Source organism: Penaeus chinensis, chromosome 28, assembly GCF_019202785.1.
Source record: "Penaeus chinensis breed Huanghai No. 1 chromosome 28, ASM1920278v2, whole genome shotgun sequence".
NCBI classification, from domain to species: domain Eukaryota; kingdom Metazoa; phylum Arthropoda; class Malacostraca; order Decapoda; family Penaeidae; genus Penaeus; species Penaeus chinensis.
Genome location: NC_061846.1, coordinates 9,206,217 through 9,226,216, shown reverse-complemented (window position 1 = coordinate 9,226,216; position 20,000 = coordinate 9,206,217). Strand labels below are relative to the sequence as shown.

The 20,000-nt window shown below is 38.7% G+C and overlaps 4 protein-coding genes across 7 annotated transcripts in view; 1 reads left to right on the top strand and 3 right to left on the bottom strand.

Annotated features, from left to right (window-relative positions):
• Positions 1-2,502, bottom strand: part of LOC125039868 (caltractin-like) — a 5,502-nt gene extending 3,000 nt beyond the window's left edge. The window contains exons 1-3 of one of the 4 annotated variants that reach the window (XM_047634193.1): positions 2,370-2,474; positions 1,741-1,952; positions 235-336 (exon numbers count right to left, since the gene is read on the bottom strand). Coding sequence is in view for 1 of the 4 variants with exons in the window: in XM_047634191.1 (XP_047490147.1) it covers positions 2,370-2,372 (3 nt within the window). In the remaining 3 variants the exon portion in view is untranslated. Of the gene's footprint in view, positions 1-234; positions 337-1,740; positions 1,953-2,369 lie in introns of all 4 variants that reach the window. The other 3 variants (XM_047634194.1, XM_047634192.1, XM_047634191.1) reach the window with 3 other exon arrangements.
• Positions 2,503-2,756: 254 nt separating this feature from the next.
• LOC125040188 lies at positions 2,757-5,195 on the top strand. Its single transcript, XM_047634730.1, has 4 exons — positions 2,757-3,264; positions 3,375-3,461; positions 3,589-3,687; positions 3,792-5,195. Exons 1-4 carry the CDS (start codon positions 3,168-3,170, stop codon positions 4,964-4,966), a joined length of 1,458 nt encoding a protein of 485 aa, XP_047490686.1. The 5' UTR covers positions 2,757-3,167; the 3' UTR covers positions 4,967-5,195.
• A 430-nt stretch (positions 5,196-5,625) lies between these two features.
• On the bottom strand, positions 5,626-6,699 carry LOC125039962 (protein ALP1-like). Its single transcript, XM_047634367.1, has 2 exons — positions 6,297-6,699; positions 5,626-6,161 (listed from the first exon to the last, which is right to left on the bottom strand). Exons 1-2 carry the CDS (start codon positions 6,697-6,699, stop codon positions 5,626-5,628), a joined length of 939 nt encoding a protein of 312 aa, XP_047490323.1.
• A 3,691-nt stretch (positions 6,700-10,390) lies between these two features.
• Positions 10,391-20,000, bottom strand: part of LOC125040212 (glycine receptor subunit alpha-2-like) — a 13,166-nt gene continuing 3,556 nt past the window's right edge. The window contains exons 2-13 of the mRNA XM_047634758.1: positions 19,186-19,268; positions 18,809-18,948; positions 17,964-18,061; positions 16,613-16,680; positions 16,151-16,289; positions 15,569-15,659; positions 15,324-15,406; positions 14,211-14,345; positions 13,143-13,341; positions 12,319-12,423; positions 11,614-11,677; positions 10,391-11,418 (exon numbers count right to left, since the gene is read on the bottom strand). Of these exons, the coding sequence (XP_047490714.1) occupies positions 11,218-11,418; positions 11,614-11,677; positions 12,319-12,423; positions 13,143-13,341; positions 14,211-14,345; positions 15,324-15,406; positions 15,569-15,659; positions 16,151-16,289; positions 16,613-16,680; positions 17,964-18,061; positions 18,809-18,858 (1,233 nt within the window). The 5' untranslated portion in view covers positions 18,859-18,948; positions 19,186-19,268 and the 3' untranslated portion in view covers positions 10,391-11,217. The remainder of the gene's footprint in view (positions 11,419-11,613; positions 11,678-12,318; positions 12,424-13,142; positions 13,342-14,210; positions 14,346-15,323; positions 15,407-15,568; positions 15,660-16,150; positions 16,290-16,612; positions 16,681-17,963; positions 18,062-18,808; positions 18,949-19,185; positions 19,269-20,000) is intronic.

The window sequence follows — 20,000 nt, the reverse complement described above, 5'->3', positions numbered from 1 at the left end:
TTCCATTAATCTGTACCATAGTGTCTATATATATCTAAAGGGCTCATCATGATTTCTATTTATTTGCTTTCTATACATACTTTGAAAAATGGAAATACAATTTTAAAAATAACTAAGGTATTAATAATATCTATCATTTCTAATGATTTACTTCAGTCATGATTACAAATGACAGCTCTATGGTGATCATTAACAACCCTATACCTACAGCAGACCATTCATTTATCAACTTACTTTTAAAATCTTACCACTCTAAATATCTCATTCCCTGTATCAGCTATATGAATAATATTGGTATTGGTGGTTTGCTAGCATTATAGGCTAAAGCCAAGAGACCTGAAAAAAAGGACCAAAAATCAAGGAAAATTAAGACGTAACTTTAGTATTGGTGAGCTTCATGTAGACTGACAAATGGAAGAGAAAAGGGTTACACTCAGGTAAGGCAATTTGAAGATGATATTCTTGTAGAGGACAAAAAGTTGCCCTTGTTCATACAAGAAATAATCTGCAGACATTAAATATAATACCACAAATAAAGGAAAAAGGTTGCAGAAAGCGCTGTTTGCAGCCACTTGGTGCTCCTGAGTTTCAGCATATGTGTTGAAGACAATGTTTCCCGGTGGGGTGTTGGGGGCAGAGCAACTCATCAACCTTCCCCTCCAGCAGTCACCCAGTCACGGCAATTTAGACTGTTGAATACAGTTTGTGATGTGAAGTTGGGACTTAAGAATGAATGACTTCATAACTGAAGACATGTAACTGACATGGTCCAATTATATTTTCTTTGCCACTCTGCTGATAAGGTAACTAACATGTGTCAATTAAATTTCTCACACTATGCAGCTGTTGATTTTCATTTATACCTTTGTCGATTGCTGAATAGTCTCTAGTATACCCTAGACATAATAATGTAAAACTGTTGTCCTCTTTCTCAAGTTTTAAATGCTTAGACTACAGCAACAATTCATTTAAATCTTATTCTAATTCCAAAGGACTCAAAATCAATACTACTTTATATGTAGCATTTTGAAAGATAGAATGGATGAGGCTTGCAACCTTAATGTAACAATCCTGACAGGTACTGATGGAAAGCAACATTTTTTAGAATTTCTGGATGAAATCTATCCATATTCCCTTCTTATTCCATTAGAAGAAAAAAGTAAAACTAGTCAAGTGAAAAATGTATATATTGGCATGCAATACCAGCAGCCACTCTAGTGGTTTATTCATTATGAAAAAGAATCCCAACTTCCAAGAAATCAAAACGGTCTAATTTTCTTTTCTTGAAATTAATACTTTACTGACTGCATATCTGTTACAAAATTCACAACACCCCTTAGCCTTGGCCGTTCCATGAAATTACCAAAATATATTAGTAACTGCAGCTTTTAAATTCTCCTATCAATATATCTACTAATTTTTTTTTATATAAATTAATTTCTCAAATCTACTTCATGACTTTGCCTAAAACCAAGACTAACTCTTTAAAAATGTAACCAAGTATGAAGATGCAATTTATCAATTACCATACTTGAATAAATTATGCCAATAGAAATACTGATTTCATCTTCAAAGTCTGAACACAACAAGGATATTGTCTCAGAAAACAAGTAAATAAATAATATGATAATAAATATGATCTGTCTAAAGTAAAAGGCCATAAATGTTATGAAAGTACATACTTCTACATATAAATTGGAGCACAGCATCACTTGATGCTAACAAATTCTGAATACCTACTTGCAGTTTTAAAATGCTGTTCTGGAATAAATGCAGGTAACCATCCAGGATATCACCTTATCAAGTAATGCTGTGGCCTCCAAGTCTTGTGTTCTGGCAAAGGCCAACAGAGAGCATCGAATACATTGTCAAGCCAGAACTTACACTACATCCTGTTTTAATGTCAAGTTGTTGGCGAGGTCTGACTTGCCAGAATACATGTGACGAGGATTCTGGGGAACAAAATGCAAACATCACAGCAAAGATATTATTAGTATTAATGGGCTTACCTTTCCTTGTTCGAGTCCTTTATTATCTATGATCATTAAATTACTTTCGGTCTACCTCCATACAAACCTAATCTGGCTAATTGCATTGACTAAATTATCTTCGTTTGCCAAGTACAATCAGCAGCTTTGCAACATTAACGTAAACCTATCTCATAAGATCTAATATTACAATTACCAAATAAATAGCCTATACTTCCTGCCATTTCTCACTTACATTTTTCCTCGCCAAAAAAATTGCATAATCAATAACACTTTTTATCTGAATATACTAACCACAACTACCAGACCTTCCACCATCTCGACAGCACAGACACTCTGGCCCATTATTTCACCCTTCTAACGCTCCTTCCCCTTACTAACCATAAATTCTGGCAAGGAGAGTAGTTTCTACGCGTATAAATGGTGTGCCAGGAGCGAAATCTCCTCCCGAACAGCTGTTGGTGCTTCGCTCGGGTCGCCTGTGTTATGAGCAGTGGAATGCGCGGCGTTCAAAGTCATCAGCTGTAACGACCCGTGTCGGGCTTTTAGGAATTATTTTTTATTCTATTTTCCTTCACATAACGTTTTCAGATACTGTTTTATTCTCTTGTGGGTATATCCATGTTAAAATACAAGCGAATTATTACAGTGTAGTAGGTTTAAGGTAATGAGCATTGAAAATTACAACCGCGAATATACTAATAGAATGGATGTTTGGATCGAAGTTCAAGAATCTTCTCTCGAGAGCGATTTGTTTACGTCCCTCGGCGAGCGACATGCGAACCCGACAGCGTTTGTGTCAGGATTAAGGCCCGGTCACACCGCCCGAACTTTGTTAGAGCGTTCCTTGAACGGTAGGGAGAGGTGGCCGAATTTCAACAACGCTCGTCACCGCGCACAAAATGGGGAAAAAACTGGAAAACACGGGCGTTGCCTTAGCGGTGCACCGCTGAAGTCGGCGTTGCTTTAGCGTTGGTTTAACGGTAGCTAGCGGTAGCGAGCGTTGGTTTAGCGGTGACGCGACCGTTGATAGAGCGGCGTTCTGCGCATGCGGGCGTTGGCTTGGCGGGGGTTTAAATTTGGTTTAGCGGCATACCGCTTTTGACTACGGAGCTGAACGGATCGCTTTGATGGACGTTCTGATACATTTTTGATAGAAGTCTACAGTTTAAATTCATTATGCCACGTGGACAAAAGAAGAGGAAGGCTGGAGAAGGAAGGGCAGCAGTCTACAAGAAGATAATTTCTGAGCAGGTAGCTGAACCAATGGAGTCAGGTAAATATATGTGGCCTTGTGTCAAGATATATTTAACAACTGTGAAAAAATACTGTTATGTATGTGACTTCAACATTTTAAACTTATTATTCCATTGTTATATTTTGCAGAGACCAGTCAGGCCACACCAGAAGCCACTGCTAACACATCCACAGCCACTGCTACCACTGCCCAGGCAGGGGCAGCTGCTGATGAAGGTAACCACCAATGAAAATGTATTAAATTTAATAATAATAATAATAATAATAATAATAATAATAATAATAATAATCTTTCTTTCACGTTGACATTGCTCATTTATTATTCATTTGTTATAAATTGCAGACTCTGATGACGAGCCCGAGGAGGCCCTGACACAGGACCAGCCTGACGATAAGGAGCTACGCCCTGGTGATGACCAACCTGAGGAGGGCCGTGCTGAAGGTAATTACTCGTATAATGTGATGAATGCAATGAAAAAATTGATCTAAATAATATATGTTTCATTTATACATTTATTATTTTTATTCAATTGTTCTTTGTTTCAGACTCTGACTCTCAGCACCCACACTTGGAGAGGGACGATGAACAGCGTCAGCCTCAGAAGAAGTCTCGCCGCAAGGCTCTCCTGCTCGACGATGACACTCAGGAGCAACTCATCGAGTGGGTCCGGGAGCACGAATTTTTGTGGAGGAAGGGGGCCACCGACTATAAGGATACAAAGAAGAAGACGGAGCTTTGGACCAGGAAGGCAAGAGAACTGGACATTGAGGAGGGAGCTGAAGCTCTCAGGACATGGTGGAAGTCAGTCCGGGACCTCTACGCTAAGCTTCTCTCCAAGAAGTCTGGCCAGGCTGCAGCAAACTTGACGGACAGAGAACTGTTCATCCAGAGGAACTGCGCCTTCCTGCACAAGGAGGTGAAGCCCAGGAAAGGTCAGCCACTTAGAAGCATACCCCTCACACAGGAACCTGTACCCAGCCAGCCTGCAGCAGCCCAGCCCTCGGCCAGCACCTCTTGGCAGCCTTCCTACGACGTCGAGGAACAGGAAGAGGACGAGGGCTCCCTCTCGCTCATTGAAACTCAAGCAGCAGTCACGAGGTCCCTGTTCACCCCATCACCAGTTCCCTCCTCCACTACCACCAGACCACGACGTGCCGCCACCAGAGCCGAGCCTGCAGACTCCCCTGCGATGCTGGAGATGAGGGATTGTATGAAGACCACCAACGCCCTCATGGAGAAACTGGTCCAAGCCCAGGAGATCAGCCATGAAAGGCAGCCCTTCATCACGTACATGTCACAGTCTCTCCAACGACTACCCGAGGCCCAGTACCAGCTCACAGTGGAGAAGATGACGGCCATCCTCCACGAGATGCAGCGACTCATCCCCCACCCCCTTCCTCCAGCTCCACCACGTCCAGCATCAGCACTTTCATCCACACTCACCTACCAGCAGCAGCAGCCGCATTATTTCCAGCCCCAGCCTCAGCATCACGGCTTCCAGCAGCAGCCTCTCGCCTTCCAGCAACAGTCTCAGCATCAGCCTCAGCACTTCCAGCAATTGCAGACACTAAGAGTCAGGCAGCCATCCTCCAACCCAAGGAGCTCCAACGAAGGACTCATGTTGTCAGACATGCCGAACTTTTCCTCCATTAACCACACCAACACGAGCGCTGTCAGCGAGGGGGGGGATTCTCCAGGACCTCCAGAGCCCGGAGATTAACGTTCCACCCATACCAATCACCACCTCAGCCCAAGAGACTGCTGATGTACTTGAAGAGGTACCGGCCACCATCGAGGAGATTTGAGACTGCTTGTGATGTGTTGAATGAACTGCTCAAATATTTCATGTGATTTTTGTTTAAGGGATAAGCTGGCCAGCTGTTTTGATGTTTGCTGTTTATAGGTTGCATGCGCACTTGTGTTTTTGGGTGGTCTCAAAAGCTTTGGGCTTTAATAAACATCATTTTTATGTCACTATTCTTGACTACTTTATTTATTTAATAATAATAACCTGAATAAATATTTTGAAACAACAACAAGATTAAAGACCTATCGGAACTTCTAACGTTAACAAAAAAAACATGTTTTAAGTATAAAGTGCTTTTATTAATGTAATATGACATCTAGAATGAATCGTATGCAGAAGTGTCTCCTCCGTGTTCTGCACAGTGTTCAGTTGATAGCCACCATTCTCTCCTGCCAGTCCACTAATCCTGCTGGGGAGTTGCACCAATGCTTAAGTAGGTTTCGCTGCCTCTTCCCATCACGTGAGGCTGTGTTGGGGCCTTGCACAACGATAGTATCCTCCAAGTTCTGTCCTTCTCTCCATGCCCCAGGCTGCAGGTTCCCATCTGGTTGTGCACGGTCCACAAGTCTGTTCTAGAGCACTGGGTAGCGGGTGCGCATCAGGTTGTGGAGGATGCAGCAAGCTTCTACGATGGTTCTGACAGTTTCATGGTGATGTTGCATGGTTGTGAGCAGAATCTGGAACCTGTTGGCCAGGATGCCGAAGGCGTTCTCCACTACCCGTCTTGCCCTGGACAGTCGATAGTTGAAGATGCGCTCTTCATGGGTGAGGTTTCTGTTGCTGTACGGCTTCATGAGGTAGGTTCGCAGTGAGAAGGCGTCATCCCCGACGATGAAGTAAGGCACATCCTGATGGTCATTGGGTAAGGGGTCTGGCTGAGGAAAGGCATGAATCCTGTTCTGGTCCAGCCCACGATGGAGATCACTTTCGTTGTAGATTTGAGCGTCTGAGGATGAGCCATTGCCTGAGACGTCAATATAGGTGAACCTGTAGTCAGCATCCACCATGGCAAACAGAATCACGCTGTAAAAGCCTTTGTAGTTGTAGAATTCGGAGCCAGAGTTAGGAGGACATTTACAGGCCACGTGCTTGCCATCAATGGCACCAACTGTGTGGGGAAAGTTCCATCTCTGGTACTATTGGTCAGCCAGGTCTCTCCATCCTTGTTCAGTTGTTGGGCAAAACAAGAGTTCATCTGTGTACTCTTCAATGATGGCCTTTACCACTTCTCTGACTACCACACTGATGGTGTTGTGAGGAACCCTCCAGGCGTATTGCATGTTTCTGTAGGTGTTACCAGAGGCCAGGTGCCGTAGGGTGATAGCCACTTTTAGACCAGGTTCCAGGCTTGCTCGGTAATTGGTGTCTTGCTTGGTCAATCTGGGGGTCAGCCTCTGTACAACTTCATCAAACATGGCTGGTGGCATCCTCATGAAGTGCTTGAAGGCTCGGGGATCCTCATTCCTCAGCTCCACCATCAGCTTCTCATACAGTCCATGTTCAGGCCTTCTCAGTATCCACTGTCTGACCCACACAACTCTGTCTCTCCTTCTTCTCCTTCTGTCAACAGTTTGTTGCAATCTGAGGAGGTTCTGATTCTGCTGCTGGACTAGTGCACCAATCATACCAAGTCTCTCAGCATCCATGGTAGTACATTTTTTTTTAGCAAAATTTGAAATAAATGAGGTCTGCACTTAACGGCAGCTCGATTCCAAATGGTCTCCTGGTTCATTTCTCCCCGTATTTATAGCCAAATTCTGGTCCCGCTTCGACACCTCCATACCAACGCCAAACCAAAGTTCATCACCGCAATGGATCGCTGCTTCAACGTCCGACACCGTTCCAGCAATCATGTGTCCGCTCGTAAAACGCTTACAACCTCTCTGCCAAAGTTTGTGCAACGTTTAAAAACCGCCCGGGCAAAGCTGGTGAATCAGCGGTGGTCCAGCGTTCAAGATTTCTGCGTTGGCCTAGCGGACCCAAGCGTCCACGAACTTGCGTCTAGCTGTGCCACACTTTGACTGGACGTTGTTGTAGCGGTGGTGAACTTTGCCGGAGCGGAAAATTGACCGCTCTTCACCGCTCGCAATAAACACACACACACACACACACACACACACACACATATATATATATATATATATATATATATATATATATATATGTGTGTGTGTGTGTGTGTGTGTGTGTGCGTATATATGTATATTTATGTGTATATATATATACATATATATACACGTATGCGCGCGCGCGCGCGTATGTGTATGTGTGAGTGCGTGCATGTGTGTGCGAGCGCAAGTGCACGTATGCATGTATAGATTGTAACGGATTAACGTGTTCAATAAGCACAGATGCGCGAGGACAGCAGCCTGCACCAGCGGTATTTTTCAAGAAGTGGCTCTGACTTGCGCGAAGAGTCAGCATTTGCCGGAGGACCAATCGTGAAGCTGGTGCACTAGGAGACCAGCAAAACGCATTATGATTCATAATACCTTGTCACACCGTGATTTTTCAATAAGCATTTGCCTATCGTTAATAAATTGCAGTATGAATTAGTCAGAGTATACTTGGCATAAACTACACAGTGAAATCAGTTAAATTGACTTCACTTCGCCGTCTGAGCCAATAAAAAAAAATAATGAATGTATGTATGTATACATCATGTATCAACACAATCATAAATAAATACTTGTGAGAACATGTCTGTCACGTTATTACAGTAAAAACCAGGAGCAATTACCAATTTTATTATTCAACGCATATACTGCTATTACATGTGTCGATCTTTTATTACCATTAGACTTTCTTTACCATTAGACATGATTGTTGTTGGGCATATCAAAGCCATTACATACATACATATATATATATATACATATATATATATATATATATATATATATATATATGTGTGTGTGTGTGTGTGTGTGTGTACACATATATATACACACGTTTGTGTGTGTGTGTGTGTATGTGTATGTGTGTGTGTGTGTGTGTGTGTGTGTGTGTGTGTGTATTTGTGTGTGTGTGTGTGTGTTTGTGTGTGTGTGTGTATGTGTGTGTGTGTGTTTGTGTGTGTGAGTGTATATATCATATATTGTTTTATGCGTCTACTGTCGAATCTCGGCAGCAAATTAGATCCGTATCAATAATAAAATATAGTTTGAACACAAAGTTAACCTAACAGTCTAAGAATAATAAGCATTTTCTGATCATATAAAGTGACATACAACAAAATCATAGAGAGAGAGGATATACCTTTATCATGAAGAGAAGTCGCTAATATATCATGCTGACAGTGATCCAGTCCCTATTTCATTATTTATTCTTGTTATAGCTAATGGGATAATGACACTATTTAATGTGTAGGTAGACCGCATACTAGATTGCCATGTTTAAGAATCAGTCCATAAATTAATGTAAACACACACACACACACACACACACACATGCATATGTATATATATATATATATATATATATATATATGTATATATATATATGTGTATATATATGTATATATATATGTATATATATATATATATATATATATATATATATATATATACATATATAAGTGCTAAAAGACGTGAGCTGTGATAGTGCTACATAAGAGAGAAAGATTCGTTAATATATAGAGCTTATATTATAACCAAAGTAGAAATAATAATTCATCCAAACGTCTGACAAGTCTATATGATTCAACATTGGATCGTGCATATGTGGATCTTTTAAACCAAAATGGATGCCAGAAAGTGTAAACTAGGAATACTAGGTTCCATTACCGTGCTAAATAGGTTCATAAGGTCCCAATGCTCATCGACAGTGCCACAGTAGATAGAAACAGCGGTAAAAAAAATAATGCTAAATTGCGAAAACATTAGAAAAATGGCAAGCATCACATGTCCCCATACCCACAGGACGCCGAGTAACAATGCCAAATTGCACGTGTATTACAGTTTTCCCTCAAGTAGATTCGCTAAGGGACAGCCAAACCGCCAGTATGTAAGTACTCATACAGTACATCACAAAATCAGGTAAGTTTAAACATGGTTACCATAAAGTGACAATTATGATCATCCTCTCAACAGAAGATCCACCAGATTAACTATGCATTGATAAAGCGTAATTCAAACGATGGTACCTCAATCGAGTGCTAGACGCTGACCCTGCGACCCGTGGTTGCGGACGGCCGAGGGCGCACGCCAGTAGGCTTGGCAACTGCTAAGGAATGCGAGACCTCTTTGAGAAACTGCCAGATACAAAATCCCCTTTATAACTTCCTCTAACCTCAAACCCCATTCTTACCCATTCCAACATCGTCCTATATTCTCCTCTCCCACATAACCCGCTTCCCTCCCTCAACTCCTCTGCTGCAAGCCTACAATTTATTCACATACTACTGCATAAGCTCAATATAATGGAGTGCGTATGTGCCCTCAGGCAGACACTGTTCAAACATTTGCGCACGAGTACGGGCACGTATGGTGATTCCTTTTTTTTGTGTACGTGTCCATGTGTGTGTGTGTGTAAACGTGTGTGTACACAAGAGAAGCAATACACATGCGTGTCTAATAAACGGACACGTATTCACATATGCAGGCATGTGTATGCAGAGCATATGTACACGGTTACGTTGTGTATGTGCAGTTATATGTATGCGTATAGTTATGTGTAAGAAGAGCAGATGTATGTGTATATTCCCGTGCTTGTACATGAGGGTATGCATGTACATATACACGTAGATATGTATATTTGTGTGTATGTATGTGAGCTCAATTCAAACAGATACATGTATAAAGCGAAGCGCTAGAGTTAATGGACAAGTATATATATATCTAGGGCAACTTGTTCAGACAAACACATCTTGTGAAGAAGAAATTAAGTGACACATCAGTCTAGGCTGGAGCGCCTTCGGCAGACACAGTAGCATACTAAGAGGCTCCTTGCCATTATAAAGAAAAGTCTTTAACCAATGCGTCCTCCCAGTTATGACCTATGGATTAGAAACATAGACTACAACCAAACTACTGGAGAGGAAACTAATAACTGCCCAGAGAGGGATGGAGAGGTTGATGCTGGGAATTAGGGATGAGGGCGACGTGGATCAGGGAACAGACAAAAGTGGAAGACATACTTGGGAGCGTCAAAAAGAAAAACATACAATGGGCAGGTCATATAGGCCGGAGACAGGACGACACATAGACAAAGAAAGTAGCAGACTGGGTTATATATAACGTAAAGAGGCCAAGAGCCAGACTAATGACAAGATGGCGGGACGAAATAACGAAATTTGGGGGCCAAGATTGGAAACAAAAAACACAATACAGACAAGATTTATTAAAAGTTTTGCATTGTGTGTTTTTCTACCATAGTATCAACACGGTAGAGTGTTTTACCATTCACACAAGACAGACAGACATCAAAAGTACGGCTGCTCGCGGGAGGCCGTGGTAAGCAGATCATTAATGAAGGATTAAAGTAATAAACTAATAAATAACTAAATCGATAAATCATGACACATGAATAAGTTAAATTCTGTGTAAAAAAAAAAAAAAGTCAGCATTATAAAAAAAAATGTAAAAGCAGACTTAAAATAAACATATAAAACAACGAATTAATAGTTAGCAAGCATAAGTTAATATCAGAAATGTATGGTAGGGTTTCCATAATACACATGGCAGTTAAAAGGATACTGTCACATACGAACCCCTGCACGAAAACTCCTCTATCCACTCAATCAAAATCTTACTTTTTCTGTTGATCGTACTTTTATTTTGGTAATCATTTTTTCACCTGACCTCGTGCACTACAATGAAGTACTGTGATCTCCTTTGATCTAAACTGCGGTTAACACAGTGGAATTTCAAGATCATAAAAAAATCAAGAAGTCATTATTCGTTTTTGCCTCCCTCGTTCCTAATTTTAGGCTGTATGTATAATGCCCGATTCAGGCTATCATTTTAGTGTTATATAAGTGAGTTTTCCACCATCGTGGGAATTGGTTTGGAAGTTAAAAAACATGGGGCGTGCTTTTAATATGAAATCCTGGAAAAAGGTCAATTGAAGGTACTACCCGAAGCTGAACTTGAGCCCCAGGAAAAATAAAAAAGATCAGCTGAAGGTGCTTCTCGCAGCTGAACGAATCGCGGCCACACATCCGTTCACAAAGTGGTGTTGGTGCTGAATCCCTGCGGTATGGCTGATTCAGAGCCCGTCAGGAACCACGCCCAGTAAGCTCCATTGAAAACGAGGAAAACGAGAGGCATGAGCACCAGAGACACTTTTTCCACAATGTCTGAGGTGATGGCGAAGCACGCTCCTTCTTTTTTATTCAGAGTCGGGTTCCCTGAGATGGGCTGGACCTATGAATATAATTCGTAATAACTTTTATATATCACATTTACATTTATTTAATTAGGTTAAACTATTCACCGTGTTAGAAGCACTTTTAGAAGTTATTTTCTTTCAAACTAAATTATCATTATCAGAAATTCCACCATGACATATAATAACATCAAGCTAAACTGTTCAGATGATAACCTAAAGATAGGACTTACCTGCGTCTTTATTACCCGCACTGCTGGTTGTGACTTGGACTGTAATTTCTCCCTTTCCCTCAACCTATGGAAGGACCAATTGCGATATACAAGGAATGCCTTATTTACTTTAGTATTTGTGCACCAATTTGTCCTAAGGTTACCAGGCTGCAGCAATTATGAAGCGTCCTGAATAAAGCATTTCCATTCATATTTGTTAAGAAAGTATTTCCACATTCATTACCTGATACTAGGTCTCCACTCGATATTATTAGCATTACTAATTCATAAATGCCAGTGCCTGTTCGTGTGCCGCGTGATGAACGGGTATAGACATTATGCTATCTCAAATAAGCCTGTCGATTTAGGATATTACACAGTGATTATCCACACGAAAATTAAGGCTTGTGTGTGTGTGTGTGTGTGTGTATATATATATATATATATATATATATATATATATATATATATATATATATATTCCTGTGGCGAAATTATGATGGCCTGATATCAATTGATAAAAAAAGGAAAAAAAAGAAGAAAGATAATTGGTGGTTTGATATTACATGACAAAGCAGAATATAATAAGAAGAAAGAAGAAAAAAAGTGTTTTTTTTATATTTCACGAATTAAAACGAAATCAAAAACGAAATAAGACAAATTGGTGATTTTGACATGACTTGATAAGAAAAAAGAAGAAATTAATAAACGCAGTGGATAACCTACTTGATGACAATCCCGAATTCCAGCAACACAACACTAACTATAGACAGACAGACGAGCAGCCAAACATCTATAGCACGGGTATAGCTGACCTGTGGTGTGGACTGCCTGGAATTGAGAAAAAAATGGATTTCATGTTATTTTCAATTCCAGTAACGGTGTATAACCACTATTTGTGTTAGCACGTGTTTTTTTGTGAAAATAGTGTGAGTAAGATTTGTTTTTCAATTATTAAATGATGATAATAGTAAAAAGAAAAAAAAAAAGAAACGTAATTATGAATTTTTATATATTAAGTGAAGAAAATTGGTTTCGTATGCAAAACATTCCTGAAATATTTAAACCTGCATTAATAAAATGTCGACTGAGACAGTGGAATTAAGCGTAATTCTCTGTCTCTGCCCCTATCTCTCTGTTTTTGAGAGAGAGAGCGAGAGCGAGAGTGAAAGAGAGAGCGAGAGAGAGAGAAAGAGAGAGAGAGAGAGAGAGAGAGAGAGAGAGAGAGAGAGAGAGAGAGAGAGAGAGAGAGAGAGAGAGAGAGAGAGAGAGAGAGAGAAAGAGAAAGAGAAAGAGAAAGAGGAAGAGGAAGAGGAAGAGAGAGAGAGAGAGAGAGAGAGAGAGAGAGAGAGAGTGAGAGTGAGAGAGAGAAAGACAGAGAGACAGAAACAGAGAGAAAAGGGGGAAAAAAAAGGAGAAGTAGATAAATAAAAAAGAAAAAGAGAAAAAGAGAGACAAACAAACAAAAAAACAAAAAGACATAAAAAACAAAGACTCAAGTCACACCACACTCCAACACAGCGACCCCAGGCCCCACGCCCACAACTAACATGGCGACTCCCAGAAGCGCGGACATGGTAAGGATCGTGGTAATGCAGAGTGTCATGCGGCCCGGGATGGCGTCGGGAGGCACCAGCAGCGACACGAAGGACACCACCACGAACAGGCCCGACGGTAGGTACACCTGCAGGAGGACGTACGTTATCTGCCGCGTCAGGTGGACCCGGAACGCCAGCGCGGGGTAAGTACCTGAGAGAAGAAAGAAAGAGGGTTTAAAGAAATGGTTTAATAAAGGGTATAAAGAGTAGGAAAACGAGTGTTAAAAAGGTCTTTATGGCGAATGTAGAAGCGGGTATAAATGAAAATAAATACATAATATAAGGCCTGTACTATTATCATTACTAGTACATTATCATCATTACTATCATCGTTATGATTATTCCTATCAATATTACTATCATTATCATTATTATCATTATCATCTGATATTTCGGCTTCGTGAGGAAAGGAGAATATGTAATTCAAATGAAGATGAGTAATTTCACAAAGCAATTCATGTAACTGACAATATTACGTCATATCACACGATTCTGTTCGTGTGATATTAAAACTTTCCTCACTGATCTGTCTTCGTTATTTTCCCCCATTATATCTTTTCTAACTTACACCTGTACCTCCAGGAATTAATGAAGAAGTTATTGGTGTGTTAGTTCGTCTTCGTAATATTGATTTGTCTCGAAATGAGTTACTCGTGACCGCAATATGCCTACAATATTTTTTTTATTCACATTTAGTTATCAAACAAGCAAGGATGTATAGACACAGCTGTAGACAACGTCAAAGGATCAGACATAAATAGATAAATTGATAAATATAGGCACACAAAATCATTAAGATACATAAAATTCCTAGCTACACACAACTCACAGACAGGCAGAGACAAACTTACAAAGAAATCCACAAAACAAATCCGTGGGCAAAGACAGACCAAAACAAGCAAAGCCAATAAAATTTCGTAAACAAATCAACAAAAACAGACCCACAAACAAAAAAACACAAACAAACAAAACCACAAAAACACAAACGAACAAACACACAAACAGACTTCAAAAATTCACCGTAGACATCCTGGACTCGTGTGTAAGGGTCCGTTTTCTCAAAGCGAATATAAAACTGCTCGTTCGAGATGTCTGCGCTGATTTCCAAGCCTGGAGGAACCCACTTGTACACGTTGTAGTTCAGGGTGTAGGCATCTGCGGGCAAGAAAGTGCTAAGCTTCGATCTTTGCTTGTCGAGATTGATTGGGTTTCCTTGAAAGTATTTTTTTTTTTATATCTATAATTTGGCGTTGTTGGAGATTTATTGGAAATCCAGCTGAAAATATATTTTTGATGTTATGTAATCTCTGGATTGTGAAGCTGATGGCAAGCGTATGTTTTTTTTTTTTATAATAAAACTTCTTTTCACTGAATTTATATATATATATTTATATATACATAGTATATATATATATTAATAAATATATATATATATTCATAAATATATATATATATTCATAAATATATATATATATATATATATATATATATATTCATAGACATATTTGTGTGTGTGTCTGTTTGTGTGTGTATATATATGTATGTATATATGTACATGTAAATACATAATTATAAATATATATACATACATATATACATATATATATCTAAATAAATATATATATACATATATATTTATATATATATGCATATATATTTATATATCTATATACACAGATATACAAATATATATATATATGTATATATGTATATAAATATATATATATATATATATATATATATATATATATATATATATATGTGTGTGTGTGTGTGTGTGTGTGTGTGTGTGTGTGTGTGTGTGTGTATGTGTGTGTTTGTATACATATATATTTACACACACACGCACACACATATATATACATATACATATATATATATATATATATATATATATATATATATATATACATACACACACACACACATATGTGTGTGTGTGTGTGTGTGTGTGTGTACATATATATATATATATATATATATATATATATATATATATATATATATATATATATTCACATATATGTGTGTGTATGTGTGATTTTAGGGTACAGTTGAGGTTCGAATATGTTCTCCGTGGAATCAAGCGTAGCTAACGTTAAGAGAATTTACAAGACGTTCTGAATAACTCACAACTCTCAATCCTAATACTGCATATTTGATGATCGCGGGGGAACCAGGTGTAATTCATTCGGCACGCGACACGAATAAACATGCTGTAGGAATAACAATAAAGGAAAGAGAATTGAGAGAGAGAAATAGAGAGAAAAAGACGAAATAAATAGAAGAAATAAAAATAATCATTTTGTGTGTCATTTTCGCAAGATATCAAAATTTAATTCGAGTTTTTGGGCATGCAAATGATTTTAGTGTCGTACTTCCCCGAGTAGTCTACGGTCCCGTCTCCATATATCCACACTGAAGCGATGCTGGTTAGTACAGATGGCGTTATGGCTTCGGAACTGTGATCTGGGGAATAGGAAAAGAGAGAGAAAGAAAAATTATTTTGATTCACAAATATACTGAAGACATGCGAGGAGAATGGTAACAATTGTATCGTTTGGATATTTATGTATACAAATCTCAAATGTATATTTGGAAGGAAAGAGAATAAATAAAACAGACAGAGAAAGAAAGACTGAAGAGAGAGAGAGAGAGAGGGAGAGAGAGAGAGAGAGAGAGAGAGAGAGAGAGAGAGAGAGAGAGAGAGAGAGAGAGAGAGAGAGAGAGAGAGAGAGAGAGAGAGAGAGAGCGAGAGAGAGAGAGAGAAACAGAAAGAGAAAGAGACAGAAAGAGAGAGAGAGAGACAGAAAGAGAGAGACAGAGAGAGAGAGAGAAACAGAGACAGACAAACAGATAGACAAAAACAAAAACAAAAAAAAAACAGTAAAAATACAGACAAGCACCCAGCCACACAAATCCAGAGACAATAAATACAAATACAGCAACACGACGCCCACCGATGTAAAGGTCAGGCACCCATATATCCTTGAGAATAACAGGGTCGAGGGGAATGTAATCCTCGGCGCCCAACCAAGGAGGAATCGTCAAGCGCTGGTCCTGCCACTTGACTCGAAGGTTGACCTCCATGAACATGACCTGCAAAAAAAGGCGGTCAGGTCGAGAGAGAGCCATCGGGTAATGAACAACTGGTTTAAATAAATTGTGCTCGATTATTACACTGCGGATGGAAAGAAATGCACGTATGTATGTTAAGAGAGAGAGAGAGAGAGAGAGAGAGAGAGAGAGAGAGAGAGAGAGAGAGAGAGAGAGAGAGAGAGAGAGAGAGAGAGAGAGAGAGAGAGAGAGAGAGAGCAAAGAAGAAAAGAAACATAGAAAAGGAAAGAGAAGAACAGAGAGGAGGAGAGAACCGCAGGAAAGAGCAAACAAGACAAGACAAAACAAAGTGAATAAATACTCACTCCATTTACTTCGTCAATCTTCGGCAAGTTTCTCACCAGGACAGAAATTCCCACTTCCAAGGGCTCGGCTAAAAAGAAAGAAAGAAACTAAGAAAAACATAACACGGAGCTAAATAAGCAATGTGGTCTTATGCAAAGATGTAATAAGGGCCTTTTTTGGGCAGCAGCTTAAATGGTGCATATCTTTATAGAATTATAAATATGATTGTTTACTTTTCGTGTGAATAACATATCAACACTGATGCACTGATGGTATTTGCAGCATTAACGTTCGAAGTAGGTATGATAATGAACATTAAATGACACTGACAACGGGTAATGGAAATAACGTTGATAACTGCAGCGATGAGTCTAAGAATCGTGAATAAAACTGATAAAGATGTGATAGCAAGAACACCAACAACAGCAATAAGATAATCAGCAGCTGTAACAATATGGATGAAAATATAACGAAGACTAACACCGTAAAACATCAATAGTTTAGTAGTACTAGTAACACCGCGCTACGTTAAGCTAACTCGGTGTGACAATAAATACATTACTTCCTAAAATAGCTGATTATTTGAGAATCATTATCAAAAAGTTTTAGTTTTGTGTTTTGTAATCTTTAGGTGAACTTTTCTCCAAAATTGCTTTCGTAAATTAAATATTGCAAATTAGTCAGTTACTAGCTAGTGCTAGTAATAAAGACATGAAACAAAGAGGACAAAAATCAATTTAGTAATGGAATTCTCTATCAATTATTCAGGCGCTATTGCAGAACAGTTATTATTATGCTTTAAGACTAGGACGGAATCATGAAAATCAAAATAGTTAGTTTACTACTAAACGCTCTCATAGGAAGAAGTCAGAAAAATATGTTTTCATTTGCCTTATAAAAATATTCATGAAAAGAAAAACGGCTTTATGTTTGAAAGAATCCTAGGAATTGATATTTGTTCTTCTAGGTTGCCAATTGAATAGTAATGCGGTTGAAGATGAAAAAATAATGATAATGGTAATAATAAGGATAATAATAATAACAAAAATATTAACAACAACAATAACAAAGATACTACTATTATTATTATAGTGATAATGACAATAATAATAGTGATCATAATGATAATAATAGCAACAACAACAGTAATATATAACAATAATAACAATAACAGTAATAATAACAATAATAATAATAACATAAATAAACAATATATAAAAAAAAAAAAATATATATATATATATATATATATATATATCAAACGAGTGAATCTGACCGACAAGCGATAGGTTAAGGAACAGCATGCATAGCGCCATTGCAGAGAGCGAAAATGCAACTCTTGGCCAGCTGGATAACCGAGTGTTGCCATACACGTGTCATTTTTGGGAAAGACTTCCTTGCGATAGGTCGGGCCCGTGTAGGTGGTCCACTCGGCTGCATAATCGACGGTGGAGTTCTCGGCTGTGGCGCTGCGAACAGATTTATTTATTGACGTTAATGAAATGTTGATTGGGTATTTTATTCCATGCTTATGATTAGGTAACTAAGTTTAGTCTATAAGGTGAAAAGAGGAAGAGATTGTTTTTGTTTTATCAAATGGCAGGGAGTGGCGTAGCTCCCGCGGATCTTTATTTTTGCTAGATTTTATGGAAAACTAATAACATAGAAACCTGTATATATTTAATACACATTGCCGCGTACACACACACACACACACACACAAAACGCACGCACACGCACATACACACGCACGTACACGCACACACACACATATACATGTATATATTATTATTCTAGTGCTCTATGAGAGGTCCTTTTTGGCATCCATTTTCTCTGACCCTCTATTCTCTGTTAAGTAACTTAACACGCCCGGCCAATTCTACAGGACTGAAGTTCATTTCCTGAGATGTCTACCATAAATTCAAGGGAAAGATCAGTCAGAGTGGTTTCCCGTTGCCATCTCTGACAGTGTTTTTAGTAAGGCACTGTCATTAGAAGGGTTGCCAGCCAAGGATAAAGAGTGCTCTTATTTCCATTTATTCCATTGATGGGACCCTGACAGGTGTTCCACCCTGGGTCGAAGTGGACCTGAGAGCAACAGTGGCCTAAGAGGTGGCTCTATACTCCAGGCAGCAATTACGCCATTAAAATAATTGCGTTTGTGACTAAGTACAGTAAGTACAACAATAAATAAGAAGAGAAAGAAAGAAATTTACCTTATGAATAAAGACGCATATATCAAGCGTTTCAATAAGTTGCCCGTCATGCTTCAGTTCATCTGTGACGTCATGGCCCGGTGTCAATGGCGGCTGTATTCGTGCTGAGGTGACTCTGACTTCAAACACTGCATTGCTTGCTGTGTTTAAAAATGATAAAAAAACAACAACAAGTATATGTAATTTTTTCTTCCTTCACATTTTTACTCATGCGTGATATACTGGTTTAGTGTAAATTTTGAATGACCTAAAGAAGGTACATTCGGAATCAAGTGTAAATATTAATTTCACTTCAACGTAGAAATTTCTTATTTGTTTGTTATTTTTTGTTATACAAGAAATGTAGTGAAGACACAATGTCTCATGCACATACAGACCTATTGGCAAACCTGGCGTTGATGGAGAACTGATCAAGCTTTTATTCCATGTTTTTTAGAACTTGTAATGGATTCAACAATACCTGTCAAGGGGTTAAGAACAAGGTTAGCTGCAAACTACAATACATGTGTGATTTGCAAAAGAGAGGGATTATATGCAAATTAATTTTCTTGTTAGAGTACATGAGAAAAAATGAGGTAACAAACAATACGACAAAAAATATTCAAGTTGACGTAAGAATACACGGGAAACATTATTTTGAATATATAAGTAAATGGTCAGGCTTTTCTATCTATCTAACTTTAATGCTAAGTGCGTGATACTTGTTGACTTCGATGTATACCTACAATTATTCTTCTTTTGGTGCCGAAGTGCGTGACGTTGGCAATTGGTAAAATAACCAGTAATAAACATATTAAAAGACATTAAGTGACATTCTTTCTCTCGTTGCGCATTATTCATATATTTTTTCTTTCCCTCTCGCACCAACAATCGCAACTATGACAAAGGTAATATCTTATAATGTGACACCATTGTAGACATACGTTTTCTGATAAAAAAAATATCATGGGGAATAATATACTCAATATACTCTGGGGATACATGAGAATATATATTGGACATGTGTGTATGTTTTGTAATAACGACACCAACAAAATCATAATGATAATTATAATAGATAACAACAATGATGATAATGATGCCGATAGTGATAATGATGATGATAATGATGATGATAATGATGACGATGGTGATGACGATGATGATAATGATGACGATGGTGATGATGATAATTATGACGATAGTGATGATG

Bases quoted from the DNA above. Each gene is read 5' to 3' on its own strand.
- LOC125040188 (XM_047634730.1), top strand. From the start codon at position 3,168: ATGCCACGTGGACAAAAGAAGAGGAAGGCTGGAGAAGGAAGGGCAGCA. The intron at 3,265-3,374 runs GTAAATATATGT...TATATTTTGCAG, and splicing joins AGCTGAACCAATGGAGTCAG to AGACCAGTCAGGCCACACCA. The intron at 3,462-3,588 runs GTAACCACCAAT...TATAAATTGCAG, and splicing joins AGGGGCAGCTGCTGATGAAG to ACTCTGATGACGAGCCCGAG.
- LOC125039962 (XM_047634367.1), bottom strand. From the start codon at position 6,699: ATGGATGCTGAGAGACTTGGTATGATTGGTGCACTAGTCCAGCAGCAG. The intron at 6,162-6,296 runs GTGTGGTAGTCA...TTCCCCACACAG, and splicing joins GGTTCCTCACAACACCATCA to TTGGTGCCATTGATGGCAAG.